Source organism: Meles meles, chromosome 12 (genome assembly GCF_922984935.1).
Source record: "Meles meles chromosome 12, mMelMel3.1 paternal haplotype, whole genome shotgun sequence".
NCBI lineage: Eukaryota > Metazoa > Chordata > Mammalia > Carnivora > Mustelidae > Meles > Meles meles.
Window position 1 is genome coordinate 65,741,703 of NC_060077.1, and position 27,721 is coordinate 65,769,423.

General features: G+C 36.0%; 1 protein-coding gene across 3 annotated transcripts in view; it reads right to left on the reverse strand.

The window, feature by feature from the left end:
* RIT2 (Ras like without CAAX 2) overlaps window positions 1-27,721 on the reverse strand; it is a 402,595-nt gene that overhangs the window by 241,883 nt on the left and 132,991 nt on the right. For all 3 annotated transcript variants that reach the window (XM_046025213.1, XM_046025211.1, XM_046025214.1), the window contains one exon: window positions 15,801-15,874. In XM_046025213.1, coding sequence (XP_045881169.1) covers window positions 15,801-15,874 — 74 coding nt within the window. The remainder of the gene's footprint in view (window positions 1-15,800; window positions 15,875-27,721) is intronic.

Below are 27,721 nucleotides of genomic sequence, written 5' to 3' on the forward strand. Positions count from 1 at the left end.
TCTTTGAGGGTGTTTCCAGGAAGATTAACATTTGCATTGCTGAGCTGAGTAAAGCAGATGGCATTTCCCAATGCAGTTGGCATCATCCAACCTATTGAGGGTCCAAATAGAATAGAAAGTAAAGAAAAGATAAATTCATTCTGCTTGAGCTGAGATAGTCATCTTTGAAGATCTTGATTCTTGGGCTTTTGGACTTATATTGGAATGTACACCATCAGATGGACCCAGTTCTTAGACTTTTGGATTTGAACTTACACCATAGACTTTCCTGATTCTCCAGCTTGCAGACAGCATATTGTGGGATTTTTTGGCCTCCATAACTGTGTGAGCCAATTACTGTAATAAATTTCCCCTTACCCATATCAATATTGATATTTTTATTGGTTCTGTTTCTCTGGAAAACCCTAACTAATGTATTCTCTCAGAGGGGAGAGATGACAGTCATTTCACACAGCACTGGCACCAGACTTCCTATAAATGTATTGGTTCCATTGACTTTCTATAGTTTAGTGAAAAGATGTTCAACTGAATTTAGCTCATTATAGTTGTTTAGATAAAAATGACTTTCACTTATGTCATGTCTATTTTTCATGGCTCTGTAACAGCATTTTCTCTCTCTCTTTAGGTAAAAGACTAAAGTAGAGAAACATTTAGGAGTAAGCATTAGTAGCTATAAAGGCAGACCTATACCACATTTATACATGAAATCTGCCCCAAATAATATAGTTATTCTACGAGGAAGCATTTTGGTTTTCCCAGAACAGCAACTTGGTTTTGAAATCAAAGTTGAACATCTGCAAAGAAATGTAATAGCATTTTATCGTAATGGGGGCTTTCCTGTATTATGGTTGGAAAAGAAAAAAAGTGGAAAGGGGAACCCATTTAAAATGGTTTTAAAACTATTTCCATCCTTCGAGGAACTCAGCTCATGAGCCATTAAAAATATTACTGATAAAATGCATTTTGAATTTCCATTAGATATTTTAGCTTTCATTTGAAACTTGAATTGATTCAGGATGAGAGAACAGCACTTTTGGATAATAAGCTGCCAGAACCCAGAGAACTGTCAGAGCAACTCACAGAAGTATTATGTTTAGGTATGAAAGTGTATTTATCTGAAGAGCCTTTGAGAGTTGAAAGCTTTGCTTCAAAGATGAAGCAGGGTGCCAAATTTTTGGTTTAGGAGCCTGGCAGGAAAAACATGTCTTTTGATTTCTTAGTGATACTAAGGATACTGTAGTGGGTGAACTCATCATTTAGTTTCAAACTACCAGTCTAAGAGACCCCCTATAACTTTCAGTAATCGCTAAATGAGGTGTTCATTATCATTTTCATTTGTATTAAAAAGAATTCAGAATTTAGAAGACGTTTGGAATACAGATAAAGAGTCTTGAGGATAATTCTATTAAGTGGATCCTCATCAAATTCCATTGATTAGAAGTTTCTTACTTTGAAGACACTTAATAGCTCTGGGGCAATGTATTTTCTAATTCTTTTGGTCACAGTTTGTCTCCAGTTGCTCATGGAAGCCAAAATCAGCATGCTATTTACCAGTAGTTGGTCCTAAGAATAACCCAAGTTCCTTGAATGACAGTAACTCTGCCGCCTAATTGCAGAATTGATTTCTAACGGAGAAGTTTGGTTCCCCAAACTCCATCTGTTTCTGAATTTCAAATGAAAAGCCACACACTTATTTTTCCAGAGCTTTTAAAGATTCTAAGGCATGAGAATAGGTTCAACAGAAAATAAGTTCACTGGGAGTCTTGCACCAAAACAAAAACAAAAACAAAACACAAAATAACCCAGAAAACCAAAGCAACAACAACAACAAAAAGCTGGATTGATCCTTTTCTTCCCTACTTGATTAAAAACAAAACTCATGAGACATTGTCCTTCACTGAAAAGATTGTTTAATCTTACAGAGGAAACTGGCCTAATTTTGATATATTAACTATGAAGTATATAAGGGCTACTGACATTTCCCAAGGGGTTTTCTTACAGTATTCCGTTTACCATTGGAAGAGCGATAGTCACACCTGCCAAATTCATGCCCTTATTTCTGGATAAGTTTTCTTCCCCTTATTATATGTTCCCAATGTGCCAACCTGGGCCTTCGAGTATAGAAATATGATCTACATGGAAACACCAAGCTTATTCCTTTAAAAGCCTTGATTTAGTTTAAAAAAACCCAGTTTTTTATTTCCTTTGGAAACTGCTTAAAAGCAGCTGAACAAAAATCAAAATGGCTGCATCAATGCTTCAGTGACGCATGATTTTAAAGTAACTTGTTTTCTATAACAAAGTTACCTTTATGAACATGAAAATGACATTAGTGTAACATACATTGACACTAACTTTTCTCTTCTCTTCTGCAAACCTCCTCTCCTCAGCCTTTTGTTTCAGGAACGTGAAGAGGACTAACCAGGCTGGCAGTACTCACCATTCCTGTCCCAGCTGGCTAGATCTTGTATTTTCCTATAAAACTCCCTTGCCCCGGGGCGCCTGGGTGGCTCAGTGGGTTAAAGCCGCTGCCTTCCGCTCAGGTCATGGTCCCAGGGTCCTGGGATCGAGCCCCACATCGGGCTCTCTGCTCAGCAGGAAGCCTGCTTCCTCCTTTCTCTCTGCCTGCCTCTCTGCCTAGTTGTGATTTCTCTCTGTCAAATAAATAAAATAAAAAAAAATAAAAAAAAAACTCCCTTGCCCCTTTCTCCTGGAGCCACACAGCCTGCTCTGGCCTCCTCTGCCCTGCCTCCTTTGCCCTGCGAAGCAATAAAACTATTGTTCCTCTTTATCCCAAACTCTGTCTTCCCCATTGTATTTTGTCTCCCAAGCACAGAATCTGATTTTTGATGACTTTCCTCTGATTCCCGTCCCTTGTAGTTTTCTTAATTTTGCAAGAACACAGAAAAAAGTTTAGTATAATCTTGCTATATTCCGGGGGGTGGGGGGGAAGAAATCAAAGTTTTTCTAATACCTTTGGTTTTATCATCATTTATCAAAATTATCTACTCCTAGAAGGTTTATGTTGTTAGGCATTATCATCCACTTGTTTTTAAACAAACTCAGTTGTTAGAAGTTATGTGTATAAATACATCTCTCATGAAATTAACAATTTATTGGGAGAAGTCCTCCTGTGTTCTTTCTCTGCTTATCCTTTTGCCTGAGCAAAAGTTACTTTTCATTCTTAAACTTAATTGAGAATTACTTTAATGACACATTAGTGATTTTCTCTTAACAAAGCAGGTATCTCTTGCTTCTACTACTAAATTGCAAGTTTCTTAAAAGCAAGAAACTTTTCTGAAACATGTTCCAATCTGTCATAGCTACTAGCACTGTTGAGAGCATGAGCAGTGTTCCGTACATAGTAATTCACTGTTGAATGAATGAAATAGTTTTGAGAACAGAATGATAGAGCACAAATATTTAAAAAAGAAAAAACATAAACTAATCTAAGTTGTTTTAAGAATGTGAAGAGAGTGATTCAGTGACAATATTTGTCTAATTCTACATATCCCACTTATGCTGGAAACTGGATATATACCGGTCATATGCTCAAGTGTTTCATTCACTTTTTCAACTATTTATTCTTAAACTATGTCTCTCCTTCAAGATATAGAAGTACAGGAGTTATAGCAAGTGGTATGGTCTGATCCTATCATTCCTGCTGATTTGATCATTCATAGATATGTCAGGGGATGCAAAATTGGTTTTAATTTATATCTAAATCTGTTCCTAATGGACTAATATACTGAATGTAACTCAAGGAAAAAAACTGCAAACAAATACCCTTGACATTTAGAATTAGGGAAAATAAACTCCTTTGCAAAATGTTATAAAATATATAAAGGGCAAACAAACTCCTATACCGTGGCATTCTTTTTCCTTAGATTTTTCCTTGGTTTTACCATGTTGACTTTTCTATTCATTGTTCTTGTCAGTTTCCCATACTGGTAGTTTTCAACTAAGATTCTTTTAATCAAAATATCATTAGTACTGTCAAAAAAGTGATACACTCATAGCGAGCATTACCAATCATGAACAGTTTAATACTGTCCACAGAAATGGCTTTAAGAGGCGGCAATGTAACCACATCACTGCAGGACTTCCAAATGACTCATGGGCACAGCACAAGGTTCACTATGGTGGTATTTAAAAGCCACGTGACCTTGGATAAGCCAATTACCTTTTCTGAACACTAAGACAAGTGACCTCTAAACCCCCTTCTAGTTTTAAATGTTCACAATTATAGTCATTACGTAGGGATTGAGAATAAATAATTAGGGATTGACTAGAGATTCTACTAAGGACTATTCTTCCTGCAAGTTCCGTTTGCATAGTCCCCAGTAATAATTATAGGACGCAAAGCTCCACATTGTCTACCACAAAAGTGGAATAATAAAGGAAATTCTTTGAATGATGAGGTCACTGAATGACAGCCTGCTTTTCAGCTATTTTTATCAAAAGTACACTTTAGAGAGTCTTGGTAGTCATTTTACTTAGTACATTTAGGCTAAGTATGTTTTTTTTTTTTTAATTTGGCAGGTTTACATTTGAAATTGCCAAGTTTCAGCTAAAAATATAAATGATAAATATAAATCTTAATGTTCCACATATCACATTGGTGAGTAATTAGATGCTTAAAACATGGTTTAATAAGGAACACTCACTATTTATAAAAGAAAGCTAAGGAGGTGATATGATTAAAGACACAGCAATGAAACCTAACATGTCTTTCCTCAGTTCTGAGTCCAGATTCTTTTTTAAATATATAAAAAATTAAAGTGCAAGTTCTTCAAGTTCAGAAACTATAGTGATATTGTTTCTTTTGTCCTTATAAAATGATTAATCCAGTGTTGTAAACCTCTTGATGCCCAATTAATCATGTTAAAAATGAGATATGTAAATAGATATATACAGACAGTCTCACCATTTCATTTCATATACACTGAATTACTAAGGACTTTGATGTGGCTCTGTATCTTTATAGATTTTTATACAATTCATGGTCTAGCTATTATCCCATGTTAATGGAAATTTATATTTAGGACTTTAAAAAATGGTCATTTTGTAGAAGTTTTTTAGATCATATTTTCTTTAGCATAAATCCAAATTATTGGTAATTTTTGATAGTTTAATGTTATTTATATTATTATGTTATTTAATACAACTGTACCTAGCTATAGAAATGCTTGTCTTTACATCAAATGATCCCAGATTTACATGTTTCTAAAGTATTACATTTCATCTTGTGTTTTAAAATAATTTTCTTCTGCTTCTAAATGATAGGTTGTCAGTTTTCCTTTTTCAACTATAGAAAATATTTACTTCCAGAAACACACTTCTGAAATTTTACTTCTAAAAGTATTAGAGGAAAAAAGCAACCAGCATGTATTGTATCTGCTTCCAACAACAAAGAGATGGAGACTGGGAATCTCCCTCATGATGAGAAAGATCTTAAAGAATACAGGAAATTTATTCCATGTTTCTGTTTTTGTTTTTTGTTTTGTTTTAACATTTGGTTTGGCTATTACAAGTCATGTTTTGTTTCTGGTTTATGGTCTTATTTGCATAGGGGTTTGCTTTCCTGGCTTGCATATTGACATCACAAGTGGGTTGTTGTTTTGTTTCTTTTTTTTTTCCACCATGATAAGTACACCCTTTAATTCCCTGTCCCTAATTTCCCCCATCCCTCCACCTACCTCCCCAACAAGTGGTTCTGTCATCACCTTTTAGAGCTATTTCATTGGAAAAGGAAGCTAATGGTTTATAGTTTGGATGAATAGATAAATTATCATCCAAACCACATTTTTGAGGGAAAGACAATGCTAAAAAACAATTAACAAGCAACTGATTCATCTATACCAGCTACCAACTAGGAAGGTCCTTGGAAAATTAGGGTTCATGGCTTTTCCATTTGTAATAATACTAGTAGTGAATTGTTTTCAAGTGTCTTAGACCCAACACAGTCAATCCCCATGACTTGGGCCTGTTTTCCCAAAACCAAAATCTATGATCAAGCTGTATTAATTCAGGACATAAGTCTGGTTGCGAGCATACACTCATTTATATTTAAAACTGGATTGACCTTTGCTCATTCTCTTAATGCTATTGGTGATAATATCAGTTTTTACTTTAATCTCTATGTTTTCATGTATTTTAAAATATTTCTTTTGCTTTTTCTTCATGTATTTCTGACTACTGTGGTAACTCCTTAAGATAAAGCCTTATTTCTAGAGTTATGATAGTTTATTTAAAAATTAATAAAGAGAAACCCCACTAAAGTGGTCAGGAAGCTAGAAGGGGGAGCCATATCACCAATGTCAATTACAGGAAGAACTGTCTATTCTAGACCTCAACAGAAGAATCAACAGGAAAGAATCATCAATTCTAAGCTTTAACAGGGGAAGATGTACACTGAATCTTCTATAAGAAATCAACTACCTCTGCAACTCGGCCAATGACAAACCATCATCACCCTAAACCCTTGCTGTTCACCAGTCAACTTGCATTCAAAACAATCCCTCTCAGCTTCATCCTTCTCCATAAAAAGTAACGTTTCTCTCCTTTGTTGGACTTGTCAATGGTTTTGCCATAATTGCATGTTCTGACTTGCAATTCTCTGCTATTCCTGAATAAACTCATTTCCAGTGGTAAAATACGTTTTTGTTTTTTATTTTTATTTTTTTTATTTTGAAGGTTAATATTATTTAATGATCAGAAGTAGAATCCAGAGATGACCCCCAATAACTGAAGCTAGTTAGCAAACAGGTTTTGGTACCCACAGAGCCTATTGAGCTCACTGCTTTCTTGCCAACCCTGCAGTCTGAAGTTAAGTTTTCTCCTGGATTTGAGCTCAGCTCTGTGCATTTTGAACTCTCCAGGCTTTCCTCAGCATCTGTTTCAAGGCTTTACCCTTTCTGAGGATGCTCCTTATGCCTTTGGTCTGACTCCTATTTGGGACTGGACTATTCCTGTTGGAACTGTGCTGGCCTTTGGTTCAATTCCTTTGGAAGTGGGCTATTCCTGTTTAAACTATGATGTTTAGGATTATTTTTTTCCCTCTAGAGAAAAACCCACCTCCATTCTGGGACCCTAGCAAGATTGTTGTTTAAATATTATAATCCCCTCCTGATTTGCACTTTTTAGAAGATTTATTTACTAGAGAGGGAGAGAGCATGCACACAAGAGAGAGCAGGGGGAAGGGCAGAGGGAGAGGGAGAGAGAATCTCAAGCAGATTCCCCATTAAGCATGGAGCTGGATGTGGGGCTTGATCCCACAACCATGACCATGAGATCATGACCTGAGCCTAAATCAAGAGTTGGATGCTTAACTGACTGAGCCACCCAGGCAGCCCCTGATATGCATTTCCAACTAAATGAACCAACCCAACCAAAATAGAACATCAGTGACCATTTTGGAGAATTTTTTTGTCTATTTGCCCTTAGTTCCTCTGCCCCTATTCATTTAGGGGGTAAAGATTTCTTAGAAAAATATGCCAGAATTCTTCTCTCTCAAAAGGAAAAAATAATTCTACAATTTGACAATAGTAATCAAAATAGCCAACTGGGTGAATTAAATGAAATTTCAACATCTTTTTCTTGCTTAGTCTGATAGCATTGTAGTGGAGTCTGGGGATACTACTGATCATTTGTCCTTATTGGATCAGCTACCATCCTTGATATGGGCAAGATTTTTAACTAGCATTGACAGAATCCATACTGTGCCTTCCATCAAGATTCAAATAGACACCTCAAAACCTCTTCCCAGAATTAATAACCTATAAATAAAGAAACCCTTCAAGGCATCAACCCCATGATAGAAAATTGCAAGGCTCAGGACTTCATTATGTCCTACACTAGTGGCTGCAATATCACTTACTTGTGAGAAAACCCAGCAGCCAAGGATGGAGGTTTGCCCAGGACCTCTGAGAAACAAATGACCTTGTTATCCCTTGACACCCTGTTGTTCCTAATGCCCATTTGCTATCAGAATCCATTTCCACTGAAAGTAAAATTGTCACAAAACTGATTTATACAATGCATTTTAGTATTCTAGTTGATAAAGATAACTTTTTACTTTCACTTGGGAGGAATGCAAATACACCTGGACAGAAATGTCCCAGGGTTTCACAGTCTCTTTTTCACACACCCTAAAAGCAGATTCAGAGGATATTGAGTTTTCTGCAGGCTCAGTTTTGTTATAGTAAATAGATAATTTGATTCTCTCCACTGTCCTTCTGAAACTTCTTCAAAGAAAGGCAGCATCTACCTATTAAAACTTTTGGCCTTAAAGAGACACAAGTACCTGGAAAAAATTAGTTTGCTCAAACTCACGTTCAATGCTTAAGCTGCATGACTCAGAGCAAGGACTACATTTGGACCCAGACTGACTTCATTGTATCCTGAACTTCCCCAAACCTAAAACTAAGTGCAAGTTAATGAGGTTTTCTTGGAGTGGCTAGCTGTCAAAATTGGATTGCAGGCTTCTCTCTTATGGCTCAACCTCTGCTGTACAAAAAGAAATGGCATACCTGATTCTATGACATGGAAAGATCAGGAAGATAGCTTTTGGGACTTCAAAGAAAAGCCTAATAAACCTTCCCCAGACATCTTAATTATCAACTGTCCCTTTTCCTCTTTGTATGTGAAGAAAGGGAATATTTTGGAGTACTCACCCAAAAACATGCAGACCATCATTAACCCACAGAATATTGTCACACACGAGGGCAATTCTCCTCGCCTCAGAGCCATTCCTGACACTACCTTTTTAGTTAAGTTCACTGAAGAAATAATCATGGGATGCCCTTTGACCACCATTGTATTTTCACCAAGGGTAAAACTATAAACCTTTATACTTATAGCCACTATGCCTTTGGGATAGTTCATGACTTTAGAATGCTAAGAAATATTAGCATTTTCTTATCTAGAGTGGGGATAAAATTAAAGATGGCTCCTTGATCCAAAATTTAGTAGGTGTCGTACTTTTGCTGGCTGCTCTGGCTATTAAGTGTTCTGGGCATTCCAAACTCAACTTGCTAGAGACCAAAAGAAACCATCTCCCTGTTATTTCCACCAAAACCATGTACTCCAGGAAACTAATAGCCAAACCTCTGTTGTGGTTCAAAAGGATGTTCTCCCAAATGGATAACTTGGAAAAACTGACAAGAGGTACCCAACAATTGGCCCCAGAGAAGGACTAACAGTATTGGCAATCTAGTAATTGTTCATTCAATAAAAAGAGAGAGAAATCTGGTTTGAATCTAACAATTTGGCCCTATGAGAAATTACAAAATTCTCAGTATTTACCATTATACATTTGGCATTAAACCATTAGCTTACTGACAATAACATTCTTGAACCAATACTGGTGGGAAAATATTAATAAGGAAACAAAAAAATCCCTACCTCACTTGTCCCATCTGTTTAAATTACAATCAAGGAAATCCTGTTCACACAAATGGGTTTCATACAGTTTCCCCTATTTCATTGTTATAAATATGCTTTAGTAATGGTTTGTGTTTCCCCCCTTTCAACTGGACTGTAATTTTCCCTTGTAGACAGGTCGCTGCTTCTTCGGTGGCTAAAATTCTTTTAGAAAAGATGAACCCTACCTGGGGAATCCCTCTTAAACTCTACAGTGATCAGGGAACCCATTATACTGGTCATGTGCCTTGACAATGCTGTGTTGTTTAGCTGGTTTGACAAAACTTTCATTGTAAATATTGTCCTCAATCTTCAGAGTCAAATGCACTAATGGCACTACCAAGACTCAACTTGTAAAATCTGTAGACCTCCCTAAATACCCTGGCCAAAAGCATTGCCAGTGATCCTTCTAAATCTCAGATTCACTCAGAAACTCAGACTCTCACCCTTTGAGATAATCCCAAGATGTCCAATGTACTTTTGACACACAGTTAATATAAATATACTTATACATTGTAAAGGTCTAATTGCTTCTGTGAAGAATAACCCACCACCCTTTACCCGAGAAATCTTTTCTCAGTGTCGACTTTAAGACTTTAAACATCACACCTTGCAACCTGGAGATCTTGTCTATTGAAAAGACACCTCCATGAAAGATTCTTTTGACCCTCACAAGAAGGGCCCTTATCATGTATCATGTAACTGATCCTTGTGCTACCAAACTCCAAGGAATAGACTCTTGGATTCTTGCAACCTATCTAAAGAAAGCACCAAACTCTGGCCGGACTTATACAGCATCTGGTGAAAGTAAAAATTTCCCAGAATTGAAGCAGCAGACAGCATCTGATGAGAAAGTTTCCCCAACATGTCCAAACCAGGTCGGTCTGCCTTTTCCTCACTGCTTGCTTCTACCTGTTTTGTGGAAAGAAACTGTCCTTCTTCATATTTCCTAAATCCTTGAGAAAGGGGGAATCTTCTCCCCCTCCCTCTGATTATAGCCTTTCAGAATCCACATCATGACCCTGTGACAATTTTCCACTTGCTTTTTCTGAATGGTTAGAAGGGTTAGAAGGGCCAGAATTCACAAAGTCTTTCATCTGAACTATTATCTGATTGGATTGTTATCCAAATTTGCAAATTTATAGGCTGTATTATTGGTTAACATTTGTTTCCAATATTTTTTGAGATACTAATTTAATATATCCTTGAATGTTTGCTATTTTTGAAATTAGTTCATCAGGTATTGCTTCATGTTTGTACCTGTACTCTGTCTTTCCAAATGCACTAGGTTAATTCTTTCAGTGAACTCTTGCAGAATTTACTATTTTGCTTTCGGTGCCTGCTTTAATCTGGGACTTTCAGGAGGCAAATGTGATGCTAAGCTTTCCTCCATAAGAACTTTTCTCCCCTAAATTGGAATAAGTGCCAATAAATATTTTCAGTTGGTTACTTTCTGATCTAGGGTCCCAGGTTAGAACCTTCAGACAATTTGGAATTGTTTTATTACTTCTGTTCTGTATAATTACTTTAAGTTTTCTATTTTGTTACCTTTCAAACTTTTGTAAAAATGATGTACCCAATAAGGTGATCTTCAATGTTTATGATCTTAATAAATATGGACTCTGGATGGGAAGTACCTGAACGTTTTCCCTCCTCACCTCCCTCGTCATCTAAACATGATCATAAGTGGTTTCCAACTGCTTTTGCATTTACCTTCTTATGTAGAACATAACAACCAAAAAGGTCCTTTCTAGCACTGAGGGATAATACCACTAATGTGGTAGAAAACCTGCATTTTGATCAGTGATGGTTCCAGAGAAAGATCTTGATCAAAAGTGGCAGGGCTGGCGGGGGGGGGGGGGGGGGTTGTGAAAATTATCAGAGAAACCTCACTTAAGTAGAGTTAGGAGGCTAGAGGGTGATCCATACCACTCAGTATCAGTTATAGGAAGAACTGAGTATCAGTAGGACAGAATTAACAAAGACCTCAACAAGAAAATATATACATTGAATCTGTAAGAAATGGACTACCCTTGCAACTCAGCCAATGAGAAACTATCATCACCCTGAACTGTTGGCTTTTAATAAAGGACTTTCATTCAAAACACCCCCTCCCAACTTCCTCCTTCTCTGTAAAATAACATTTGTTTGTTAGGCTTGCCTATGAGTCAGCAGCAGTGAGAAGAAGGACACAAGAGGGGATATTAGAAGGACAGCAGAAATCTCTAGACTTCCTTAATGCTAGGTTGGCTAACTACAGAGTTGGTTAGGGGCTAAACCAAATACAAGGTTACAATGACATTCCCTATTGCTTCAGAATATATTAATATAGGAGGTAGCCAGGTATTGGGGGAATGCATAGGTCTAGGAAGTTGCAGTGACTGGATATATTAGCACACCAAAAAAATAAAGTTTGAAGTGTTTGGAGGACGATTAATTTTATTATTTCTAATAAGGATGATTCAATACATTTGTAATTAAAGCTGAACTTATTTTGTTTCACTTGAATCCATGTAAAAATATTTTTAAGGTCTTCTGTTTTTGAACGACTTTTTTGTATTTAGGTCAGAACAAAAAATAATTCAGGCATCTGAGATAACCCACTACCAAAATTTCTATCTCTGCTATACTGCTTATTACAATTTGCTGCACATTTAGTATTCTCCTACTGCCCCAAATCTCAAGAATTTTAAGAACAGAGGCCCAATTTTATTCCATTCTGCTTTTAAAGATTTACTTCTTTGAAGGCGGTGGGGGAGCAAGAGCACACAAGTGAGGGAGGGGCGGAGGGAGATAAAGAGGGAGAGTGAGTCTCTCAAGCAGACTCCCCCTGGAGCTGAAATCAAGTTAGATACTCAACTAACTGCATTTTATTTATGTAGGATAGTATTTCATATATACTAAGGGGTTAGAAACAAAGTAAGAAAGAGCTTAAATATGAGTATAGATAGACTACGGTAATAGCTGGCTCAATAGCTTGCTGTTGTTTTAGTTCAATCATTTAACCTCTATAAAACTTAAATTTTCTATTTATGAAATGAGCAATAGAGTTATTTTCAAGGAATCTGTGACCAATAGTTAGAAATTATAAAGAGGAAAATTTAATCTCATTGTAAGAACATCCTTACAAATAATTTAAGTTCCCTAAAAGCTCTATTTGTCCGTTTCTAGAAGCAGAGTACCTAACCAATTGAAGTGGTCACAGTCTTAATGAGCATTTGGCAGGAACATTGAGCATCGGAAAGAAAATTTCAACACTGGAAGAACAGTTAAGGTAAAAGTCTTTTCCAACATGGCAGTTGGTGATAGTCAACAATTCTTCCATGGTTTTATTGTAGCACTGCAAGGTTTTATGCATAGCACAAACACTTCAGTAATTGGCCCTACTTCCAGTATTGCCTCTAAGGGATAATTTCTTTGCATTCCATTTTACTCAAATTCTAGGTGGCAAAAATATCTTTTCTATTTCCTGGATTAGTTGTAAGGATAATAAGTTTCAACAAAGTTGAACAGGAGTAGTTACAGAAAAAAACAAAATGGTATTATTCAATGTGTTTCAGTGGTGTTCTCTACTGTCCCCTACTGTGACATAAGTCTTATTAACTCAACTGTATAGATTATCTCTTGCATGTGAGAGATTGTTTGGAAACCAGCAAGTCACCATCTTTTGAGCCTGATGCATTCCTGACTATGTTTGGCTGCAACTGAAGCTCGCTCAGAAAAATAAGGGTATACACATGTAATAGTTTTTAAAATTGTTTATTTACAAGTTTTTCATTGTTTCCAGAGCATCGGATCTCAGAGTTAGAAAGCACTTCAGTTTATGTGAGTTTCTCTCTCATCACTTACCCCTTTATCTAAAAATAGGTACTATTGTCCATCTTTAGGCACACTGAACTAATGAATGCTCCTTTAATATACTGCATTGGTCAGCTATTGTCATGATAATGCTGCATGACAAAGCTACTCAAATTTAGGAGCCTGAAGCTACTAGTATTCATTGTTTTTCTACTTCACCAGTATAGTAGTTAGAGCAGAGGTACTTCAGGCAATGAGTTAGCAGGACTTTGTTCTAGTCTTTGATTTGGGTTTAGGTCTGTTCCATGTGTATCCCTCCTCCTGGGACCAAGGGGTACCTGCCTCATCTTTGTGCATAGCAGTGCCTCTTAAAGGACTTTGACTCAGAACTAGCAGGCTGAATCATCTGCCTACATTTTACTGACCTGAGCAGTGACATGGCCAAGCCTATACCAACAGGAAGGAGGAAAATCCAGCTATCCATGATTACATTAATACCCAATGTGACCAGGTAAGTGCTCAAACATACTTGTAGACTACATGATAGGAATACAAAGGATTTAACTTTCTACCAAACCATAATTTTAGACGACTTTTTGGTTTTAGTATTTCAGTTTTTACAAATATCTTCTTATATTGAGTGAAATTTAACCTACTCAATCTTTTTCCAATTAGGTTTAAAAGTTTCCCTGAAAAGAAGTATATTTTCCCTTAGATAACATAGCTCTTTCAAGTAACTGAAATAATTTCTCCATTCTAAATAGCCCCGATGGCTTCAGCCCTCCTCCACCACCATAAGGCCATTATCCAAATGTCCCTTGAAACAAATGAATTTATCAATATATGGATTTCAAATAATCTTAATATTTCATAAATATAGAAAGAAACCATGTGTTTTCAGTGGCTTATATATATGCCAGTTAATGCACTTTTTAAAAAAAATAGGTACATCAAATAGATGACATCATTAACATTTCAATATATACATTCTTTAAGTACAAAAGGAAAACAATGTAATGAAGATCTGTGCATCTATGACCTAGGTTTTCAATTGTTCACATTCACCTTTATTGAATCAGAACTTTATGAAACATGAATCATCACGTATGTAGTTGAAGTCGACTTTGTATTTCTCCCCTTCCTGGAAAAGTAGCCATTAGCTTAAACATTTTCTAAAAAAAATTTTTTTATGTCCCAAGCCACAAAGTAAAATTATATATAGCAAATAATCAATCTCCTATAGAACACATTTTTTGTGATTAGATTAAAAAAATCAATAAAAAGGATGAGAACTTATGTGAAAAGAATGCCTGCTCACATACTGACTGCAGCATTCTGTTTAAGATAAATGTGTTCACAAACCTGACAGAGGTGCATTGGAGTTTTCCATTACACGGGCTTTTGGATTTATGCTCTTTAGATTTATATATTTTTCTTGAATTTTATAGACCAATATTTATCTTTGATTTTTTTTTCTATTGCAAACTGATGTTTTTACACCTTAATAATGCTTTTTGCAATAAAATCTACTTTGCCTGATTTTAATACAGATATACGCACTTTAGGTTTGGTTACCTTTTTATTATTTTTTTTTTCTAATCATTCTCTGATTTGTCAACTTTCTATACTTTTAGGTCTCTTCTAAACCAAAGAAGTACAGGTTAGTTTTGTTCTTTTATTCAATATAATGCCAATGATTTACGTGACTATTTTGAGAGAAATACCATATCCATTTCCATTTATTTTGATTCCTGATAGGCTTATATTTATTATGTTTCTTTTTTTCCACTTCAAAATGTATTATTTTTATATTTCCCCTTTCCCCTCTGCTAGTTTTAAAGTTATATTTCTAAGAATTTTTTTTGTAAGAACAGTTTTAGGTTTACAATAAAGAGGAGTTTTAAGCCTGGCACTTGATATGTTTATATTTCAACATGATTATATTTAAGTTATGAAATGAAATAAAATCTCCATCCTCTTACCAAATATACCAAGGCTTTTAAAGGTTTTTACTCTGACTCCTTTTGTCCATTTTACTTATAAATGTCACATAGTATTTTAGTCCTATATTTTTATATATACCAACAATGCTTTCCTCTTCCTTGTTCTTATCTACACATTTGTAAGTTAATGTATAGATAATACTACATCTTGGTTATGTCACCCATTCCACTTAACTATCTCTACCCTTGGTTCCATGAGTATATATGTTAAGTAGACCTTCCTTTTTTATGTCGCCAAAGTTTTTAAATAAAAGCTATCACCAGATTAAGGTCTAAGACAAGTTTTGCACACATCTGAGAAAGAATAAACTATTCTGTTAATTTTACAATCTTAGATGACAATATTATATCTACACTTAAGTTTTTATATTTAAAAAATTAAAGGAATGTTAAAATATTCTAGTTGGCAATAAGTTACATTTTCCTGCCAATTCTTTTCTTATTTAATTTCTCATCATTATTGCAAATTTCCTCTTGTCCTGTTTGAATTGTTAAACTCTTCTTTGTGGTTAATGTATTTGAGATTAAAGCCTAAATTGGCCTCAGAAACTGGAGAGATCTGAGAAAATTACCTACCTGACCAGCAGTGTCCAAAATGTCCAAATAAGCTGGCTCATCATCAATCCTAACCTGGGTCTTATAAGCATCTTCTGAAAAACACAAGACAGAGTTTACATTCAGATATATTCAACTGAAGAGGCATAATTCATTTTTAGATTTCATAACCAAGAATTTCTAAATAGGTTAAGTAAAAGAACGAGATATTCTATCGAGTACACCAAGAAAGAGGGTTATAACCCAGGGAAAGAATGGAGAGTGTTTCTGCTTAAAGTGAAGTCAGGTTTATTTCTCCTTCATCAGGAGAATATTATGATTTGAGGTGCATTGGTCATGTTACCTATAGAACAAATCTAAAACTGATGAAACAAATTCATCAGTTCTTTTTTTCATCTTGCACTTCAAATTTGCATTTCAACATCATAGTCAGTGAGAGACTGAAAGCTTTTACTCTAATATCAGAGACAAGTAAGCCTGCTTTAACTTTTATTTAATGCAGTACTAAAGGCCTATCCAGAACAACAAGGCAAGAAAAATAAATAAAAATCATCCAAATTTGAAGAGAAGAAATAACTAACATGATCTTATAAACAGAAAGCTCTAATGATTGCACGGGGTATGAGTGCAGTGGGGTTGCTGTTAGAACTTCTAAAATATTCAGCAGTTACAGGATACAAAAATCAAACACACTGAAGTCAGGAGTCTTTCCATACACTGATGATAAACAATTTATTTTTTTTAAGATTTTATTGATTTATTTGACAGAGAGAGAGAGAGAGAGAGAGATCACAAGTAGGCAGAGAGGAACGCAGAGAGAGAGAGAGAGAGAAGGAAGCAGGCTCCCCACAGATCAGAGAGCCCAAAGCGGGACTCGATCCCAGGATCCTGAGATCATGACCTGAGCTAAAGGCAGAGGCTTACCCCACTGAGTCACCCAGGCACCCAATGATAAACAATTTGAAATAAAAGAAAATGTTTTCACCTATAATAGCATCAAAAGGAATCAAATACTTAGGAATAAACTTAACCAAGAAGGTAAAGAATTGTATACAAAAACTATAAAGTTTTAATATGTTTGTGTACTTCTTAACCTGTACAAATTTATATATTTCGGATTCTAAACATTTATCAGGTAGGATTTATAAATATTTTTTCCTATTTTGTAGGCTTTTTAACTTTAATAATGGCATTTGATGCATGAAAGTTAATTTTTATGGAGTATAGTTTCTTTTTTTGTTCATGTTTTTAGTGTCCAAAGAATGTATTCTAAATTCAAGGTCATGAATATTTAATGCTATGTTTTCTTCTAAGAGTTTTATAATTTTAGCCTTTGCCTTTAAGTCATTGATCCATTTTCAGTTTATTTTATTTAGCAGCTTTCTCTTTTTAAAATTGGTTTAATTTAAGGTAAATTAGCCAACATAGCCATCATTAGTTTCAGATGTAGTGTTCAATGAGTCATCTGTTGTTTATTTACTTATTTTAAAGATTTCATTTATTTTTCAGAGAGAGAGAGATAGAGAGCAAACACACCAAGAGAACACAAGCAGGGGGAGTGGCGCGTAAAGGGAGAAACAGGCTCCCCACTGAGCAAGGAGACCAATGTGGGACTCCATCTCAGGTCCCTGGGATTACGACCTGAGCTGAAGGCAGATGCTTAACTGACTGAGCCACCCAAGTGCCCCAGTTGTGTATTTTTTTAATATGTTGTTTGGTAAGGATATAAATTCATTCTTCTGCATGCAATTCTCTTATTATCCTTCATTTTTGTAAGGTTGGTACTGATGCCCCCAATATCTTATTTGATATTTCTTTCTTAGTCAGTCTAGCTAAAGGTTTGTCAATTTTGTTCAACTTTTTGAAGTAACATAGTATCATTTTTCTCTTTTCCCTCTATTCTCTATTTACCTCTCTTCTAATCTTTAGTATTTCCTTCCTTCTATTTGCTTTGGGTTTAGTTTCCCACCCATCCCCCACCCCCCAGACTGCTGGGGGTTAAATCCTGGCTCTACCAATACCAGCTATCTGATTTTAGGAGGAGAAAATCATCTGGTCTCTCTAAAATGCATATTACTCATTTGAAAATTATGATAACATTTCTATGTAACTTATAGAATCTTCAGAGGAATCAAGAAGACAATGTGTGAAATGTATCTAGCACAGTGCATTGTGTGTAGAATATGCTTTATAATGCTGTACATATGGTTTTTGTTTTTAAGAAATTTGAACTCTATCATAACATCATTATCAGGTATGCATTTTGGAATTCTCAGTGGCACTGAAATGTGGTGAATAGATTTTAACATGGAAAACTAGAAATATTACATTTATATCAGTAATCTAGGTGAGAAAAGATGGCAGTCTATATTACGACAACGGCACTAGGGTGGGAAAAGAGCTGACAGATTTGCAAGGTATTTAGGAGGTTGAACCTGTAGCACCTAGTAATATATAGAGAACAAGGAAGGAGGATTATGCAAGAGTAGCCCTCCAATTTCTGGCACTTGAAGGTGGGCAGATAGCTAGGATGTTTACTCAGAGAGGGAGGAAAGGAGGACCACCACAAATGCAGCTTAGAAAGGACTTTGCCATGTCTGTATCATGAAAGAGGAAACAGTGAGTACCTTGGTCTGAAGCTCTGGGGAGAGATCTGAGAGTCTTATTTCATTATATCCAAATCTTTCCTCATTTTTTCCAATTGTAATTGGAAACATGGTTGGACCTCCTGAGCCTGAAATTCAAACTCCTAGAATCTGGCTATAGCTTCTCTCTTATCTTCCATTTATATTCTAAGTAAAGAGCAAACTGAACTACTACTAAAAGCATTTAGAACAGCGTTGAATTTTGGCACCATTTCAATACTTATTCATACTGTTGATTGTAAACCAAAACTTTCTGAAAATAACTCATTTGTGATTCACAAACTATTAATGGTCAACAAAGGAGGTGCTTTTTAAATACACAGTATTGAGCACCTCCCCTAAATTAGAATTTTACTAGCTGCTAGAGATAGGAAGATAGACCCACACACGCACACAGGCCATCATGGTCTCTACTCCCAAGAACTTAAACAATCACAGTTGAAGACACACAAACATGCAATGAGATGTTAAGAAGAACCCTCAACTCTATGGTCAAATAATCTCTGACAAAGCAGGAAAAAATATACAGTGGAAAAAAGACAGTCTCCTCAATAAATCATGCTGGGAAAATTGGACAGCCATGTGTAGAAGAATGGAACTCAGCCATTCTATTACACCATACACAAGGATAAACTCAAAATGGATAAAAGACCTCAATGTGAGGCAGGAATCTATCAGAATCCTAGAGGAGAACATAGGCAGTAACCTCTTTGACATCGGCCACAACAACGTCTTTCAAGATAGGTCTTCAAAGGCAAAGGAAACAAAAGTGAAAATGAACTTTTGGGACTTCATCAAGATCAAAAGCTTCTGCACAGCAAAGGAAATAGTCAACAAAACAAAGAAGCAACCCAGGGAATGGGAGAAGATATTCGCAAATGACAATACAGACAAAGGGTTGATATCCAAGATCTATAAAGAACTCCTCAAACTCAACACACACAAAACAGATAATCATGTCAAAAAATGGGCAGAAGACAGGAACAGACACTTCTCCAAAAAAGACATACAAATGGCTAACAGACACATGAATAAATGTTCATCCATCATTAGCCATCAGGGAAATTCAAATCAAAACCACATTGAGATACTATCTTACACCAGTTAGAATGGCCAAAATTAACAAGACAGTAAACAACAAGTGTTGGAGAGGACGTAGAGAATGGGAAAACCTCTTACACTGTTGGTGGGAATGCAGGTTTGTGCAGCCACTTTGGAAAACAATGTGGAGATTCCTTAAGAAATTAAAAATAGAGCTACCCTATGGCCCTGCAATGCACTACTGGGTATTTACCCCAAAGATACAGATATAGTGAAAAGAAGGGTCATCTGTACCCCAGTGTTCATAGCAGCAATGGCCACAGTCGCCAAACTGTGGATAGAACCAAGATGCCCTTTAACGGACAAACGGATAAAGAAGATATGGTCAATATATATATACAATGGAATATTATGTCTCCCTCAGAAAGGAAGAATACCCAACTTCTGTATCAACATGGATGGGACTGGAAGAGATTATGCTGAGTGAGATAAGTCAGGCAGAGAGAGTCAATTTCACTTAACTTGTGGAGCATAAGGAATAACACAGAAGACATTGGGAGATGGAGGAAGTGAGTGGAAGGAAATCAGAGGGGGAGACAAAACATGAGAGACTGTGGACTCAGAGACGAACTGAGGGTTTTGGAGGAGGGGGAAGTGGGTTGGGTGAGCCTGGTAGTGGGTATTATGGAGGGCACGTTATTACATGGAGCAATGGATGTGGTGCATAAACAATGAATTTTGGAACACTGAAAAAAATTAAATTTCAAAAAGGATCCAAAAATGTATAGGGCATATAGCCTACCCCTTTCTGCAAAATTCATTCCTTATGACTATGCTCCAGAAATAAAATTGTGAGAAGTCTAACTAGCAGGATGGTCAGTCTGGTGTGAGCAACTACCGGCCATCCTGTAACACTGTTCAGTATACGCACAACCACACAGTCTATTTTCCATTCCACTGCTCTTTGTACTTTCACTGATCTTCCTCTTACACAAGAGATATCTGGTGGATTTTTTTTGTAATGCATAGGGTTGTTTTTCTATTTCATAGGGAAATAAGAATAGTTACTGTGAAAAGGACGCTATGACCTGAGAATCACATGTGAGTCTTTCAGATTTCATGTTTGTTTATTTAACTCAAAGTCCCCAAAAGGAGCCTGCTGAGGCCAGGAGCATGCTGAGTAATCCAGAAGAGAACTGCTCTTTGTGATTATCTGGGCCCTAGATAAACCCAGCACATGAAACGTATATCAAATAAAAGCTTCTCCTGGGATTAGAAAACCCCTTCAAAGAGACTTGATGTGAATTGGCTGGAAATTAAGCCAGGCCTTCTATCAAGATTTCTTTCTCTCTTTTAAGAAGTGTCTATCACAGTACACATTCCAGTGTTGTGAATCTAGGTCACCTCCCTGGCCTCCATAGATACTAATCCCTTTCATTTCCTTCCAATAAACAATCTTCCCTCCTGTTTCCATCCATTCACTCCCTTTGAGACCTCCCATGTAGAAATGCAATGTCAAAAATACTCTTTTGAATACATATAAACACCTCCCTGAATTTCAATCATCCGCCTATAGATGCAACCCTGAAGTGAGCCCATTTATCTTCCAAAGCAAGAGGCCAATGTATACAAAGCCTTATTGGGCAAAAATAGTAGCAACTGCCTGCTATGTTGTCTGCACTGGAAAGCAAAATGGAGCTAGATTCTTAGAGGCATCTCAAAAATTCCACCTTAAAATGCTACTTTAAAAATTCATTTGAAAACACTGGTGTTTGAGATCGTGGCTTCTTTTAGGTCTTCTTCACTTTACTTCTCCAGAATTTTACAGGAGGAAATCACCAAAGACCTGTATTAAAGTCTCACATCCATCATTAAAGGTTGGTGTTACAAGTGGCCAACCATTTAATCTTACTTGTAAGATGGAGTTAATTTTACATGCTAGTCACTGCATAGGAGTTCTAGAAAGATCAACTAAAGTGGACTATAAAATGGTGGAAGGAAGGAAGGATGGATAATTCAACCTCAAGGCATATTATGTAATAACTTTAAAAAATATATTGCTTCAAGTTAACCATAAAATCATTAAAGCTAAACCACTTCTACTTCTGCCATTTGTATTTACCCATGCAGGAATGTTTTTCCCCCCAACAAGTAAATCAGAGGATTTGTTAAGACAGATTTACAATAATCTTCCCAAAAAATAAATGCTTATAATTAAAAAGCCTTATGATGTTCGAATAATCTATACAAAAAATTCCTTTGCAGAATATATTTAAATATCTTTAAAATATGTTGTTGTAAATATGAAATTGGGATAATTTAAAGCCACAATATGTAACTGAGAAAGAAACATCAGGTTATTGTTGAATTTTCAGTTGAGGACTTTTTAAAAAAATATCTTAAGATGCTATGGTTTACTTGAAAACTTTAAATGTATTATAATACATTTAAATGGCACACTAAAGATATGCTTCTGTGACTCTAGGTAGTATATATCTCTAAAATATTAATCCTCAACCCAATTCTTTAAATAATATAAAGGATCAAATTCAGATCATGTATAACTTTCTCAAAGAATTTCTTAAATCATCCTAATTGGGTGTTTTTATGTGTATAAAGCAGAAATATCTTGGAACAAAGTGCACTGCAAACTCTTTAACAGAAAGGGAAATCATGGCTATATCAGTATTGATACAAATCTAATGTATCAATATGTGCTTAAGTATATAATCTGTGTTACACATGCTGATAGGCCCAGGATCTACCATGTTGACAAAGACAATTGATTTCTATCCATACAGTTTGAAATTTTGGGAGAATACATAAACAGGCAATTGCACTGTATTGTAATGAGTGTTAACAGAAGTGTTTGAAATGTGCTTATTTAGAAAGACAGAAGACACCCAGATGAAGTTGAGCTAAGGTCAGTCCTCAAAAGAAGCGGATAGAAAACAGGGTTTGCAAGGGGGAGGCCTGGTAAGAGGCCAAGACAGGCAGGGAATTGCATGGACTGTAGAACAACCCCTCCTCTTGAAAGTAAACATTCAGTGAAATCTATTAAAGGTGTATATGCCTGCTGGATTTGAAAAAGGTTGTGAAAACTGGCTGAATTTGGCTTCGGAAAGGCCTCAAAATGAATGAGAACACATTCATTTTGAATGTGGCAATAAGAGCTGAAGATAGAGTTGTCATTAGAAACTAAGTCCTGGAAATTCATGGGAATTATAAGGCAGAATTTAGATTTTTTTTTTTTCTCATGCTATAAAATTGAGGACTAAGCCAAGGACATCTGTGAGGGGTAAGGGCTCTGTGAGGATACTGGAGTTAAACAGCAATTGAAATCTTTCCTACAGACATAGAAGCAGATTCTAGTGGGGTAATTCATACCAATCAGTATTTTCCTGCTGCTCCCAGGGAAATGTCCAAAGTCACTGCTCTGGGAAGTTTAACTCCAAGGGAGACAACCACACGCATTCTATAGGGTCCTCATGTAGATTTTCTACATCAGATCTTTTGAGGTGGTGCAAGCTGGAGTGTTTCCTTTGGAATCAGAGGACACCTGGAGATTTGCACCTGCAGAGGGCCACTACTGAGAGAGGCCATTCCAAACAACAGCTTCTCATAGCAAGGATAAGCCAACAAAGAAGTCTTTGAAAAGAGGCAATAGTCCTCTTTAGTGAATAGACCTGTAGCCCGGCAAGAGATTGCTGAGACAGCAGCAAGATCCATGTTCTTTCCCAAAACTGTCATCTACAGAAAATATTTCAGGATGTCCACATCCTTTCAATGTTAGAGCCTTTTAAATCTTTCCTTTTGGCCAGATAGAGAGGTTCATGGGAAACCAAATTCTTCGGCTGTCTTCTGTTAAATAGAAATGAGAGGTAAAAGGATTCAGCTACACCGACATTGAGCATTTCCAGTGCTTTGTATCTGCCTCACTTCTCCTTTTGGAGTGAGAGAAAGAAAAGAGTAGATGTTCTCCTCTCCCCAGCTCCTTTAGCAAGAAATGACATCTCGTTTCTACCTTTCTTGCCCCTATTTCCCATCAACATGATGGATGGCTTCATGATCCTAAAGCCATGATCTGTGTAATGGTTGTCTCCCAGACTTTAAAATAGAATGCATTTATATACAGACGATCTCTTCACAGAAATAACTAGCTTTTATGGTTAGAACAATTGTGGGAGTGCCACAATTGATGGATACCTCCAGAAGGGTTCCATGAAATTTTGGAGCCCACAGATACAATATGAGAATATCTGGTGGCAGAGGTTTGGTTTATACCAAGACCCTGGTTTCTGGGAAGGTGAAATAGATATACTTTTCCCTATGCTTCCTGCTACATACAACATAAAATCATGAAAATTATTTCTAGAACAAGCTTAAGACAACTCTGAAAGTTGAAGAGGAAAAGGCAGCCTGGCTAAAAACTTCAGGACCTAAGGAATAACCCAGTGGTGAGTTCTCTGGGTTTTCTTTTTGCCTCACAGACTTGAGCCTGAAAAAGCTGGAAGCCTGGAAACACCAATGAGTATAGACAAAACAAGAAAGCCTAGAGAAATGAAGCAGAGCCTAGAAAGACAGAACACATTTAGACTATAACCGATCTAACAGTGAACCAATTTAGAACTGTTCGACAAATTAAATACTTAGCTGTAAATAGAACAAAACATGTGCAGACCTTATATGCTAAAAGCCATGTAACACTGATGAAAGAAAATTTAGACAATCTAAATACAGAGGCATACCATTTTCATGCTTAGAAGACTCAACGAGTAAATATGTGGATTCTCTACAAGTTGTGTAAAAATTTAACACAATTTCTATCAAAATCTTGAAAAACTTATGTGTATATGTGGATATGGGCACCATTTTTAAGTCTTTTAGGAAAAGAAAAAGGAACTAGAGAAGCTAAAATATTTTGAAAAGTAGCAGGAATCGGTTTTCCTGAATTCACAACTTACTATGTAGCTATAGTAATCAAGACTACACAGTATTGACACATAGCTCAATAAAATAGAACGGAGAATTTAGAAATAAGCCCTCAGAAATGTAACTACATTTTGACAAAAGTGCAAAAGTAATTTAGTGAAGGGAAGAGCCTTTTCAACAAATGGTGTAGGAAAAATTAAATATCCATGGGCAAAACCAAGCAAACCTCCAGCTAAGTAGCACACTTTATACATCAATTAATCTAAAAATGGATCATAAGCCTCAACATAAAACTATCAAACTTTTAGAAGAACCTAGGAAAAATCTTCATGATCCAGTGCTATGTAAAATTTTAGACTTCACATAAAAGGTCTGTAAAAGGAAAAGTTTATAAATTGGACTTAAAAATTTTAAGACAGCTTTTGCACTATAAAAAACCCTATTAAGATTAAAAAAAATACTAGAATGGGAGAAAATATTTGCAAACCAAACATCTGATGGAGGACTACTATTTAGCACGTACAAAGAACTCTCAAATCTTAAGAACAATCTATTTAGAGAGCGAATAAAGGACATGAAGAGACATTCCATGAAATAGGATTACATACATGGTAAATAAGCACATAAAATATGTTCATGATCCCAGAGTCAGATAGAGCCTGGCTTCGGACTCTCTGCTCAGCAGGGAGTCTCCTTTCCCTCTCCCTACCCACCGCCCATCCCCCACCTACCCCCCACCCCTTGATCATGCTCATGGTCTCTCAAATAAAATCTTAAATAAAACCACAATGAGCTATTATTACATACCTGTCAGAATGGCTTATAAAAAAGTGACAACACTTAAGGCTGGTAAGGATATGGAAACATGAGATTACTAATACATTTTTGGAGGGTTGCCTGGGTGGCTCAGTCAATTAAGCATTTGCCTTCAACTCAGGTCATGATCGAGCGGTCGTGGGTTCGAGCCCTATATCAGGTTCCCTGCTCAGTGGTGAGGGGTAGAGGGGAGCTGTTTCTCCCTTTCCTCCATGCTCATGCTCTCTTACTATCTCTTTCTCCCTCTCAAATAAATAAAATCTAAAAAAAAAATCTTTTGCAGTGTATATTTTAAAAAATATATTCCACATGTTGGGGCACCTGGGTGGCTCAGTTGATTAAGTGTTTGATTCTTGGTTTTAGCTCAGTCATGATCTCATGGGTCATAAGATCGAGACCCACCTTGGGATTCCTGCTCACCAACTATTCTCTCCTTCTGTCCCTCCCCCAACATGTGTGTTTGCACACGTGTGCATGCTCTCAAAAATAAATAAAATCTTTTACATATATTCTACATCTATTTATATTCCACTTGGAATATGTAAAGCAGCAATTGCATTCTTGGACATTTATTACAGAGAAATGAAGTCTTAGGTTCTCGTAAGGACACACTAATTTTTTTGCCCAAGTTGTTTGTAGTAGCTTTATTTCTAATAGCTAAAAATGGGAACAGGTCAAATATCCTTCAGCGTGTGAATAATTATACAATCTGTGGTATGTCCATATCATGGAATACTATTCAACAATTTAAAAAAGAATGGAATGTTAATACATGCAACAGCCTTGATGAATCTCCACAGAATTATGCTAATCAAAACCAAGCCCATTCCAAAAGGTTACATATTCTATGATTCTGTTTATATAATATTCATGAAATGACACAGTTATAGATATGGATGACAGATTAGTGGTTGCCAGACATTATGGAGGAAGTGGGTGTTGTTTTCAAAATCTACATAAAGGATCCTTGTGGTCATGAAATTGTTCTGTATCTTGACTATCTGTATCCTGATTGTGATTTTGTACTAAGTTTAAGAAGTATTATCATTGAGGGGAACTGGGTAAGGGGACATTGAATCTCTCTGTATCTTACAGTGCCATATGAATTTATAATTATCTCAAAATAAAATAGATATATCAATATCTGCTTATGTATTAAAAAATTCCAAACTCTCAAAAATATTTTAGCAAGATAGGCATAGAAGTAGCTTGCTTTATCTTTAGTACTGAGTAGCTAAACAAAACTTAAAGCAAACATTATGATTAATAGATAAATACTAAAACCATTCACTCAGGGTGAATATAAGATGAGAATTTTCATTATAAATACTTTATGTTGGTAGTCCCACCTGTTCAGTTAGACAAAAATGTGACCAGTGTAAACAAATGTAGAAAGGGAAAATGTTGGGGCACCTGGGTGGCTCAGTTGGTTAAGCCTTTGCCTTCGGCTCAGGTCATGATCTCAGGGTCCTGGGATCGAGCCCCCCATCAGGCTCTCTGCTCAGCAGCAAGCCTGTTTCCCCATCCCCCTGCCTACTTGTGATCTCTCTCTCTCTCTGTCAAATAAATAAATAAAATTTAAAAAAAAAAAAAGGGAAAATGTCACCATACATAGAAAATATCTTTTGGGCTTTGGGGCATATAGAACTTTTCAAAGATTCTATAGAAAATTCATAGATTGAATAAATCAACTTAGTAACTTATTAGTAATCAGTTTTCTGGGAACAAAGTCAATAGAGGAAAAAAATCACCATGCAACAGAATAAGTGAAATTATGGTATTAACATAACATCAAAAATATCAAATCTTAAAGAATAAATCTTGCAAAAGTTTCGCAAGTCTTCTTAGGAAGTTGTAAGATATTATGAGAAAAATTAAAGATGAAAAATAACTAGAAGTATATGCATGTTTATGAATTGATAGATTAAATATTTTAATGAAGTCAATTTTCTCCTAATTGATCTATAAACACACATCAGAGTTGGATGGTGGGGGCACGTGGATAGATTCACCAACTAATTCTAAATTAATATGGAAATGCAAATGGCCAAAAATAGTTGAGACAATCTCAAAAAAGAACATAAGCTCTACCATATATCAAGAATTACTGTTAATCTACAGCAATTAAAACAAGGTGATATTAGCATACAGAAAAATCAACTGACAGAGTGAGAGCCCACATACTAACGAACACTTTTTTTTTTTACAGGACAGAATTGGCATTTCAAAGCAGTGGGAAAAAGAAAGTATTTTCAATAAATAGCATCATCAAACAGGTATATATATTGAGTAATGGAAGCTGACTGCTATCTCACAATTATACGTAGAAATCAATAGCAGTTGGTTTGTATGTAAATATGCAAAACAAAACCTCTCAGTGTACTATAGGATAATACCTTCATCATTTGGAGTGGCAAGACTTTTTTTTTTTTTTTTTTAAGATTTTATATATTTGAGAAAGAGGAAGTAGGGAGGGAGGGTGAGAGAGCAGGAGCAGTGGGAAGAGGC